This window comes from Vidua chalybeata, chromosome 3, assembly GCF_026979565.1.
Source record: "Vidua chalybeata isolate OUT-0048 chromosome 3, bVidCha1 merged haplotype, whole genome shotgun sequence".
Classification (NCBI taxonomy): domain Eukaryota; kingdom Metazoa; phylum Chordata; class Aves; order Passeriformes; family Viduidae; genus Vidua; species Vidua chalybeata.
In genome coordinates, this window is record NC_071532.1 from 91,878,726 (window position 1) to 91,891,274 (window position 12,549).

The 12,549-nt window shown below is 35.5% G+C and overlaps 1 protein-coding gene across 1 annotated transcript in view; it reads left to right on the top strand.

Annotated features, from left to right (window-relative positions):
• The window catches only part of CSMD1 (CUB and Sushi multiple domains 1), a 1,092,714-nt gene that overhangs the window by 936,194 nt on the left and 143,971 nt on the right, over positions 1-12,549 (top strand). The window contains exons 33-36 of the mRNA XM_053939637.1: positions 439-534; positions 7,546-7,749; positions 8,881-9,005; positions 9,616-9,712. Coding sequence (XP_053795612.1) covers positions 439-534; positions 7,546-7,749; positions 8,881-9,005; positions 9,616-9,712 — 522 coding nt within the window. The remainder of the gene's footprint in view (positions 1-438; positions 535-7,545; positions 7,750-8,880; positions 9,006-9,615; positions 9,713-12,549) is intronic.

The following is a 12,549-nucleotide window of genomic DNA, read 5'->3' on the forward strand; positions in this document are numbered from 1 at the left end:
AGTCATGAGTTTGCTCTCTCTGTTTTGGTCTTGAAATGGTAAATATTCCATGAAGATTCCTGTGGGATTTTTCAAATACTTTTATTTGTTTAATGTGTTTTGCAAGGCAAACTAAACCTCTCAGTCACAGAAAAGAGTTAACTGAAAAGTCTTCTAATAATTTTGACCACAAGCAGCAGTAGGGTTCTTCCGTCAAGTAGTTTATTGGAGCTCTAGTTCCAGCTGCTGCAGTAAATTCCAGAAGGTTTCTCTTGTTGAATCATTAAGTCTTTTTATTCTGGAAATGTCAAATTTAATTTTGTACAATGTTATTTGTGTTTTCTTTAACTATAGAGGAAAACATTAAACTGTGTGTTTTAACAGCATATTTGATTACATATAGAAGGGCTATAACTGTTGTTTCTGTTTTGTGTATTTATTTTCTGTTTCCATTTGTAGGAGAGACATTGCCTTTGGCTACATCTAATCAAATACTTCTGCGATTCAGTGCTAAGAGTGGGGCATCAGCCAGGGGGTTTCACTTTGTTTACCAAGGTAAACATGTCTAACATGTCTGCATTTGGTGGAAGACGCTGGTGCCAATGTAATGAATTGTATTATTTTTAATTGTGCATAAGCCTTAATGTATTGCTTTAAATGTGAGTGTAGTCTTAACCTTTTTCCAGAGATCAAGGACTTCTCCTGATGGCAGACTGGCTTTGTAACAGCAGTTGTCTGTGTTCATCCTGTCCAGACTTGAGTATGTCCAGATTTTCTCAGTAGTCGGCAATCTGTTGCTCCCATACTGCTGAGTGAGCTCAAGGGGTTTAGGAGTGTGCTTAATTGTATTAGTCTATCTCAGTATTCCCAGTTGATTTTTCAAGAGTTTTTGTTCAGGCTGCTAAGGATTCTGTCTTGAAGAGCTCGGAGAGAAAATTGCTGCGGCAGAGACCATCAGGCCATATCAGTATTGAAGCATGGGTGGGAGACTTGCTGGTCTGTTTCTGACCCAGCTGAACTTGAGGAGACATTTTGTGCATGTCTGCACACTGCATTTGAAATGCAAGAATGCTACGGCATGGCCAAGTCTGTTAGCATTCTGCTGGGCAGCTGAGTATACTTAGCTGATCCATGAGTCTTGAATGCAGTCTGGTGACACCGGGAGCATTGCTTACACATTCAATGCCTGTACAGGCAAAAAAGGCAGTCCCAAAGGGACTGACTTCTGGGCAGCTCACTAGATGTATTGCATACATAGCCAGTAAGCTTAGTTAGACAGTCATTGCACACCTTTACTAAAGTGATGCATAAAACTAGTTTGGGATAGTTTTGGTGGTTTTTTTTTTTTTTTTTTTTTTTTTTTTTTTTTTTTTTTTGTTTGTTTGTTTGTTTGTTTGTTTTTAAGATTGGAGTTCTTTATGTGGAGTTCTAGTGTCCTAGTTTGACACAAAAAATAAATGGAAAGAACTGTCTCCCCTGAAGAATATTTCCACAGTTGTAAGATGCTTGTTAGGACTGATTTTTAAGCCTTCTGACTCCTGTGTCAATAGAAAGATATCACCATGACTGCACATCAAACGTATCTTACATACACTTGCATTAAAACTTTTCATCCAAAATTACCTGTAAAAGAGGAGGACTATAAATTTCTGGAATTAGAAAAGAGCTTTCAGCATTTGAGTTCTTATCCATTTGCATATGAATTACATATTTGTCTTACTCAGTGTTAACACTCTGAAGTGTTACTTTTTGCTGCTTTTGAAGAATTCATAGCCATATTCTGTTAGCTGCATATATACACATGTAGAGTGCTATTGAACAGGAAGTCTCCAGGTGAGCACAATGCTATGCCTCATTTCAGACATTTATGCTTTTAGGAACTGTAAGAAATAGATTTTAACAAATGAGAGCACAAAATGAGTCAGGAAAAGTCACTTTATTTGTCTCACAAAATTCATGAAGCTATTTAAATACCATGGGATTTTAATATATTTTAAAATATATCTTAAGAGCTTTACTAAATACAGTTATATATGTATAAATATATTGGTTAATGAGTTAGTGGTGAGCTTTATCTTTTTGAGATTTTTTTTTCTCTTCTTATAAAGCATGTGATCATACTTCAGTGACCACTTGCTTGCTAGCCTTTTAAATACTTCAAAAATGACATCCACTCTCACACTGAACACAGTAATCTGGTCTGCAAAGTCAATAATTTTATTTATTGCCCTCTATTTCAGGTTGACTTTCTTCCCTGTTCCCTGTTCAGTTTTCCACTGGGCTGATTTCAATTTTGTTTCACAGTGGTATGAAACATTGACTGAAAAATGGAGGATAATTACTATAGAAAATGGAATGTCTCTCTGATACAGCTTGTGAAGTCTAGGTTGACAACACAATAGGCAAAAGCTAAAAGGAAGGCTTGAGGGAGAAAAAGTTATTGCGTGCCTTATTTCACATTCTGGTTTGAGCAACTGACAGATAGAGGCTTTAGCTTCTGATTCAGTTTTAATGGCTTTTGTGATGCCACTTTCTCAAAAACTTCTTTTTATCTGGATATGCCATCTATTTATTTTCTCTGATGATCCCATTTCCTTGTAATTAATGCATTAGGTAAAGAGTGTCTCTTAATATGAGACTAAATGAATACTGAGTCTTCCAAAATATTAGGGTCAGGTATGTTGATATATGCTAAGAACAATCACATATAAGAAGACTAGGATTTTTTTTTCAGGCATTTTTATGCTTGTCTTCCTGCCATGACATCACCTAAGAAACAAGAGTTTATATTTTTTATAACTCAGGCTACAGCAGTACAGAATTCCCTCCTTAAAAAGTAAAGTAATTACCTTTCCACCATCCAAAAATTTATGGCATTTTAATATTTGTCTTTTTTATTTGATATAAAATACAAATGCATTAACTAGTTTATTAGGGCAATTGATATTTTAAAGAGGATTATTAAGAAAGTTAGTATACTAGGATGAAGAAGACAAAGGAAAGTAAGAGTAAAAGAAGATTGTGGCTTTAAAAATCAAGTTGATCTAATTTGTAACAAGAATAAAATGCACACCCTCACTTTGTCTGCTAAATGTAATTAGAGAGCAGAACTAAGAATGTTAGTATTATTTTATATGTGCTACCATGACACATTATGTCCTACTTTAAAACAGACATACTGGAGAGGTGATTGATGCCCTGAGCCTGTCAGTGTTTAAGAGGGATTTGAAAAATGTCCTTAATAACATGTTTTAACCTGGCCAGTCTTGAATTGGAAAGGCAGTTGGATGATTGTTGTAGGTCTCTTCCAACTGAAATAATCTTGGAGGCATTTCAGCTGAGCTGTCAGTTGTGTAACCTTTTAAAGAAACAGAGCTATTTTCCTAACTTTTTATAGATATTAGAAAGTATACTACATTTTTCCATGAACTATTTAAATCCCATTTTAAGCGCTGTGGAACTACCTATAGCTTGCATTGCATCTATGCTCAAGGTAGTTCTTTTTAAAAGGAGGGGGAGGAGGATTTAAAAAAACAGTACCTCATGGTGATTTTGTATCTTTAGCATTTCTTGCCTCATAGTAACCATTACCAGCATATTAGTAAAACTTCTAAAAAACTGAGCAAAATATCACTTTTAAATGTCATTGAATGTTTCTTGCTGGAAATAGAATAATTTGATACAACTGCAGCTATGGATGTTTTTGGCTGTCAGGGCTGATCTTAGTAAAATGTCAGATTTTAGTCTCAAAAAGTATTTCTGGTGTGTGAACTAATTTAAGAGTGTTAGTAAGCTGCCCCTACATTTGCTATCATGTCAAAGATAGCTTGCTTAGAGGAAAATACCTTTCATAAGGCAATATTATAATGAAACCAGATGATCTGACATTCTTTGTTGAGAGGTGCTAAAAGGTATAGTTACACAAAAAAAGTATAGATTACTAGTGTATGTATGCAAATTTCCTAATGCTATTACTGAAAGTTATAGGATGTTCTAAAATCTGACTTAAAAAATGTCCTTTGCCTGCACAGCTCTTGTAGGGATTCTCCAGATGTGGTTGCTAGGCAAAGGTTAGAGAAATGGGAAATATTTTTCTTTCTATGATTTCCTCTCTTTTATAAAATTGAGTGAAAAAATACCTAGGGAAGGATGATATTCCCAGAGGAGGCTGAGCAAGAGTTTCTTCCACACAATGAATGGAAAATATACCAGGACAGATGCTGAAATTTTCAGTCGGTTCATGTAGCTTCTTAGGTAAGACAGATAGGTTTTGGACATGTGAGAAGCTAAAAGTTTAACTAGCAGGTGGCTGAGGTGGTGACCTGTGTGGAAGGAGGCCTTAAGCTACCATGTGCCATTCACAAACAGCATCCTGTGAAGCTGGTATAAGCAATCTCTCACATACCAAAATTCCCACTAGTCAGAGGAACATGTGGTGCCTCAGAAATATTTGAGAGTGACAACTGCTTTGGGGCAGAGGTGCTTCTGGGTATGTGCTGCTAGAGACACTGCTGGAGGAATTGTTGGAGGCACTCTTGGAAAGAGGCACTCCCTGCCAAAGGGCTTGTACTTCTAAAGGGACACCTGCTGGAGTGAGAACACCTCAGAGGGGTTGTCAGCCTGTGAAAGTACTGTTCTGCAGTACAGGACATCTTTGAGGAACTGTAGCACATGGATGACCCCCACTGGAGGAGAAACATTAAGAAACAGGGTGATGTGGAAACCCGAAGAAGCAAAAAGGAGGATAAAGATGAGTAAAATGCTAAGTACGTTGGCAGGGGAGGTGGGGGAAAGCAAAAAGAGAGCACATACCCCAACTTCCTGTGCTGCTTCTCACCTCATTGGTACAACAAAGATGGACACAAGGAAGTTGAGAAAAAGAAGGGGAGGATAGGTGTTTGAAGTTGAGCCTAAGCCTGGTGAGAATGAAGTAAAATTGTTTAATTAACTTGATTCTTTTGTGTCCTCTTTCTTTTTAATTCCTGAATCAGTGATCAGAAACTTGTGTAAAATTGGTAATAAAGTAAGCATAATTAAGTATTAATTTCCTGAATCTAAACTGATTTGTCCACAAGAATGTACTGAGCCCTGTGCTGTCACATAACTGTGAATGATTTATCTCATGGCCAAAATGGCCATTTGAACAAGTAGCTCTGACCAACGGATGGATTAATGCTTAATTACATGGCAGAAGCTGTAGTTCCAGGCATATGACAGATTGGATGTGTGAGCAGTCATCATCATGTAGGCAGTTGTGAAGTCATCATTTATTCAAGTGTAGTCATTATACAATAACATGGAATAAAAAGGTTTGAGTGAAATAGTGCTGGTGCAGAAGACACGTGGGTAGAGAAAAGGCTGTTAATCCAAATAAAAGAGCAAAAAATAGCAAGCTGGGTCAGCTGAATTGACCTGGCAGTCTGCATCTGGTCTGCAGGTTATCATCAGGAAGAACTGTGACTCTGTGAAATCATTGAACTATGGTTTCATCATTTTTCTTCCACAAATGCAGAACGGTTTCATGCCAGGGTTAGAACTGCATGCATGAACAAGTTTCATAGAGCATCTGTGTGATACTGAGGTCCTATTGAGAACTTAATGATAAATTCCTATGTATTTGAGCAAAGGCAGGTATATTAAGTTTGCTGAAAGGTAAGTTGTTTGTTTAAAGTGTCTAAGGTGTTTAACCATTTTAAAATACTTAATAAAATTGATTTGCTTTTGTTTTGCAGTATTGTGCATTTACCCAGGAATATGCTAGTTTACCTCTGGCCATTCTTTAAATCCTGAGTACATTTTACAACTTTCTGTAGCTTTCAAGGTTAAAATCTGCAACCAATCAATGTACTGATTTAGAAGAAAAATACATGTTACGGTGTCTGTCTCACCTTGTCTGACTAATCAACTCACTGCATATTAATAAAAAAGATAATGTATTTTTCTTTTATTGCTAGTATTAATTATTTCTAAGTCTTCTTAGAAAAAGCTTTTCTCTACATTAAGTAATACTTGGGCAAACTTAACTCTTATAGGTGGTAGCAATGCTTAAACTGGTAGAACATAACGTAGTAATAAATGACAACTTTCATTGTTCTGCTAAAATGTGGTGCATGTTAAATGCTAGATTTAAAATAGAATTGATTTCAATTAGTGTTCTGTATCCAAATTGTTAAGAAATGTTAATTTTTAGAACATTTACAATTACTTAAAATCTAATTATGATTCTGAATAGAGCAAATGACAGTATAAGAAATAGGATGAGCATAAAGTTTTCAATATTAAAATAAGTATGTATAGGCTCTATACACCTTGTCTTTTACTTAGTGACCAGGGTAGCTGAACAGGTGTGGTGGGGATGCATACAGCTGTACCCATGAAGAGATAGAAATATCACACTTCACTAATAAATAAAGTTGTGATTATGTTTACATTAGTGAGCCAGAAGCACCGTGCTTGAAAATTTTCCAGGAATAAAGTGTAACACCCACCTCTTTTTTTCTTTCCTCCCTGGTTGCCATTTTGTGTCGTTTATTTAGGGACTAAATGGCAGGCAATTTTCATGGTGTTACTTATTCTTATCTAGATGTAGTGATGCTCTAAAACTAATTGTTGAACAAACCAAGCCAGTGAAACAAAGCTTTTGAACATGCCACTCACACAGAAAAATGGCATATATTTAATAAGTTTATTTTAATGTACATTTATTTTATTATATTGTAAAACATGTGTGCATGATATTGCACACAAATTATACCTCTGTTATTTCTTATATAAATATTTTAGTTTGTTCTTAAATCGGCATTTACTACAAAATGATATGTAGTAAGAGCAAGTTTTATATATGAACAACATGCAGAATAGCAACAGTCAGTAGGCATAAAAAATACCTGTTATCCAGAAGTGTTTATAAATAATGAAGCCAAAGGGAAAACTATCCCGTGGGCTTCTAATGAATGTTATTATTTTGCTCTTTATATATTGCTTGCAGTCTTTTAACTGTTCTTGTATCACATCAGGTTTATAAATTCCCAGACATTATTGATAAAAATAATTATCAAAAGAAAACACTGAAATAGCCTGGAGAGTGTATTGTTATCACTTTATATTCTCCAATATGATAAATCAAATATTTGTAAGATACTATGTTGTCTTTATATATGATTATCTACACCATAAATTTTTTTCTGGTCTTTTAATAGGAAAGTTCTAGTGAGAAGCCAAAGCCCCCATATTTATAAGTGAAGTAGATGGTAGATGTAGTATCCTGTCATTGAAGAGGGCCATGGAAACATCCACTGATCTTCTCATGTCTAAAGCTGTGCATCCAAAGTCAAAATGTCTCTGAGCTGCCATGGCATTTACATAACTGTACACAAGCACAGCCCAAAACCACATTCCAGCTAATAGCCATGAAATCATTAGTCTATTCTTTGAGAATACAGGAGAAGAGCAAGTAACATGAATTAAGCTCTGTCCTACAAGAAACAATCAGCATTTTTACTGGTCTATTTTTTTTATTATGACTGTCATTTGTATTCATGACTATATTTTTCTCTCTGTATACAGCTGTTCCACGCACAAGTGATACGCAGTGTAGCTCAGTTCCAGAGCCTAGATATGGAAGGAGAATTGGCTCTGAGTTTTCAGCAGGCTCTGTTGTTCGATTTGAGTGTAGTCCTGGCTATCTGCTACAAGGCTCAAAAGCTATCCGATGTCAGTCTGTACCAAATGCCTTAGCTCAGTGGAATGACACAGTACCAAGCTGTATAGGTAAGCAATTACATTTACTTTGTCTGTGCTGTCACACGTCTCTGAATTAGGATTCAGGAATTGTTTCAGAAAATAGTGTTTAACCCATATATTCACTCTCCTTTGATTAATATCAGTCATGCCCAATTTAAAAGAGCAGTTTTCCATATCAAGAAATAATTGAGTACCAGCTGGCTCATAGGCAGTATATTGTTTCATATAATGACTTAGATTATATGAACAAGTGTGATGCACATTTTCTTGAACATTCATTATTTTCATGACTTATCTACGGCTTGAAATACAGGAAAGAATTTAATTCTCCAGAAGTGTCTTTACCTGTTTTATTACACAGTACTTGTTGGGTATTTCTATCACACATAGGATAATGATTTATTTTTTCAAGCAAAAGTATAGTGTACATTGAATAATGGTAGCATTGTTAAGTATAACTAATTTTCTTTAGTCTGTCAATAGACCTGCACTGAAATAATGCTTAGCACTAAAGTTTTTTGTAAATGTTGAAATGTTTTTGCCTTCTTCCTATTTGGATTTATATTCAAAAGTCATTGCCATTCATTGGAATTTACTTGAGCATTAATTAGAGTGTTCTAAAAATAAATGCAAGTATCCTATTTTCTGCATATTCTGGGGTTTTTTTCTTCAGGTTTTTTTTTTCCCTTTTGTTGTTGTTGTTCTGTTTTCTTGAACCTTAAAGAACCAAATGTGTATACACTAAAAAATATTTAATGTACTACACAGCTTTATCAACTAGATTCAATATTGGAACTCTCTTGGGTTGTGGATAAATTCATATTATTTCTGTCCATCATGATTGTGTATAATATTATGTCTTTACAGTTTGTTGTTACTCTAAGACATGATAAGCCTCTGCTGCTGGGCTGTTCTAGGCTGCACACATGCAAAATGAAGTTCATTTCTGAATTGTTTATTCAGGGGGGTTGTATCTTATGCTGGGTATCATTAATATACTTTAGATAAGATGCATTCTCATTTCAGATTATTGCTATGTGTTTATGCTACAAAAGCAGATTATTATAATTTTCTAGTTTGTAGTAAAATTATTATTACTTCTCTGTTCTCTAAAGTGGTTTAAGTTGTGTAATAATTTGTGATAATACTTTCTTTCAGTGCCATGCAGTGGGAATTTTACTGAGCGCAGAGGTACTATTCTTTCACCAGGTTACCCTGAACCCTATGGTAACAGCTTGAATTGTGTGTGGAAAATCATAGTGACTGAGGGATCAGGTATTCAGGCAAGTCTGTATTCTGTCAAGAATGGAATATTAAGTACTTTGTTTGTTTATCTCTCTAAAAATTTCATAAATTAGTAATCCTATAATTGGGGAGTGGAGTACTTGAAATATTAGTGCTTTGGATTTCTCACTGTTGTTCTTTGGTTAGCTTTATTTTATGTTACTTTATTTTCACATGTGGATACGAATGAGAAGTGATTAACAAGCAGTTTTCTGTTTTAACTGTGTAGTATATTGAAAGCAGGTCCTGATCCTTCAATCTGATATGCAAATACCAACTCTTTCTATCCGCTAGGATATTACTGAAGTCCTTGAGAGTGCTGCAGCTGTCTTGATTATCTGCTCATTTACACTTTGAGTAATTATTTAAAATGATGCAACACACATGCAAAATCCTTCTTATATCCTTGTGTTATATTTTCTGAGTTAGCACAATGCAAAAAGTGAATATTGATTTTTCATTTATATTTTTTTCACTGATGTGTCTTTTTTTGAATCTCTTACTTTGATTTTCTTTGCTATGTGTTCTCTTTTTATTTTGTTGATTTTAGAACATTTAAAAATTCACATGGCTTGTTGGCCTAAAAAGTTCTGTGGTCCTGTTTTATAGATCCAGGTGATCAGTTTTGCCACTGAACATAACTGGGACTCCCTTGAAATATATGATGGTGGAGATATGACAGCACCGCGTCTTGGGAGCTTTTCAGGTTAGGATATGCCATGATTTAAAGTTTTATATATAGATATGTATGTGACAGAAGATGTCTTTATTTGTTCACACATATAGATAAAGAGTATGTATTTATCACTTCCGATACCATTATGGAATGCTCTTGATTTTGGCAGGAGACTTCGGGTGGAGTAAGCATGTCAATATTCAAATTCAAAGAGGTTTTCAGAAGAAAATAGGGCACTAAAATGTTAAACTTGGATTAGTGGAATTTAATTGATAATACTTTCAAAAAATAATTTCTTTTCTCTTTCTTGCTCCTCACATAGAGGAGATACAGGGATATAAATTGGTACTGACATTCAAGGAGCTTCCCTTGATAGCTTTGACTTAACTTATCCTTATTAGCCTGCCTTTCTCATGAAAAAGATGAAGCATTCAATCTTCATCTAAACTCACCAGACCTCACAGAACCAACCAATTTAATACAACTGGAATATAAAACCCCCCACATAATTAGTTGTTTAAAATGTACACCAAGCACATACACTTTTTCTTTTTTTATATGAGACTTTTTTTATAGAAAGACTGTGTTCTGTAAACCAAACCAAGAGAAAGGGATTAGGCCATGAATAATAACCCAGACTCATGATTACTGTTCTGATTCTGATGTAGCTAAAGCAGGTGGATTTTTGCCTCTGGTGATTTCAAAAATTTTGAAGTATAGATGGCTATTGGTTTAGTAAGGAAATGAAGAATCAAATGAAAAAATGATTACTGATGAACACAATGCCACAAGTTGTGGCATATCCCTTTGGTCAGTTAAGGGCAGCTGTCCTAGCTGTGTTGCCTCCCAGATTCTTGGCTACCCCAGTCTCCTCGCTGGTGGGATGGTGTGGGAATGCCATGACACTGTGTAAGTGCTGCTCAGCAATACCTCTATCATCCTGTGTTAGCAATATGGTTTTGGTCACAAAACCACAACACAGCACTGTACCACCGACAGTGATTAACTCCATCCCAGCCAGACCCAGTCCAAGAGTTAAAACATTTTATTTTAAATGCTAGTAACAAGGGTGTATGCTAAATTGGCAATAGGGAAAATGAAATTATGAAAATTAATCTACTTTTGGAAGTGAATTATATGGCTAATATATTGGACCCATTGGATAAATAACAAATGAAATTATGCATTTAACAATATTCTATTTAACAAGACTCAAAACACTTCCTTATTCTACAAAATAAGTGTGTCGTCTTGCTTTAACTTACAAGCCTTCCTAACTTCCAGGGAAACTTAAAAAACTAACTTTTTGTATTAGAAATATTTCATTGGAGATAAAGAAGCATGGATTTATTGTGGATTTGTCTCTTGTATAATGAATGTCAGACCAAAAATGAAGAACTATTTTTCTGCATGGGAAAGAATATGTAAAGAGGATATGAAACCTTCTGTTCTCAAAACTGAACCAATGATGTGGCACTGAAACTGAATTCCAGGCATGATTTCATGAGTGGTAAAATTTCTCTCTTACTAAATCTTGGATGAAACTATTATCTTCTGATTCATTCACTGTGGGTTCCTCTGTCTTCTAAATACACATTCAAGAGGTAAAGGTATACACTTACTAAGAACTGACTAAATTGTGCTAATTATGTCTCAGAGTTGATTTGGAAAGGTGAATTCACTGAGTCTGTGTCTTTTTGGCCAGTCTGTAATCATTTCCAAGATTCCTGGATGACTGAGATTACCTGTTTGAGCTCGTTGTGTGCTCATTGCACACCCTCTTCTCTGTATAGCATTGGCTGCATGATGTGTAGAACAGACCCCTCCTTTGAATGCGTACATATATATATATGTGTGTATAGACATAAACAGAGAGAGGATACAAATACAGTAGTCATTGAGGTTGGCATCTGGAGAATCTACTCTTATGATGGTAGTTAAATTTAGAAAGAAATTAGGTAGGAATGTGACCTATACTGTATGCTTGTGCTAATCCAAGAAATGCTTAAAATGGCTATTGATCTCCATTCTTGGCCTAGAAATTTCTTAAATAGCTACACAGGCTTTCACACATTGAGTGTAATGTTTACCTCTGGAATGAGATACATTACTCTTTGTTGCCATTGCTGATACTTGAAAGGGACACAATCTTCTGTAATAATAACATAATGGAACATTTAAGTAGGAAACCTATCAGTCCTTATTCCTTTATAAGCCTTTAGGTAAAACCTGTGTGCATTTACTGCCTCCTAGGAGTGTTGCCTATTTTTCAGACTACAGATTCTCAATCAAAAGGTTAGGAAGTCTGTAAGACTCCCAGTATCCTGCCATGGTATCCATCTACATGAGCATTAGATATCTACACATCTCTAGCATGGAAATATCTATAGTTAAACTATCATCAATGATATCTGCTCCTGCCCTTTAAGTACCATTTCTCTCTATTGACAGTAAAGGAAATCCAAAACAATTAGGACACTACATCTGGTTACCACACAGAAACATATCTTGCATGTTTCATATACCAAATCCCAGAAAAGGCAGAAGTTAGCAAGTCAACAGTAGAATTCCAGTTAGATCACAGATTCATAAAATCATAGAACAATCCAGGCTGGAAAGGACTTCACAAGATCATGTAGTTCAACCTTTTGCAAGAAAGGGAACCTAGATGATACTGTCCAGCACTCTGTCCAGTTGTATCTTCAAAACTTCCAGTGATGGGGACTCTACCATGTCACCTGAGTGGTTGCTGCAGGTCAGGGTGGTTCCCACTGTAAAGATGTCCTTTCTAATGTTAAGATGAAACATTCCCCTTTGCATCTTGGACCTCTTGCCCCATGTCTTCTCCTTGTGGCTCCCAGTGAAGT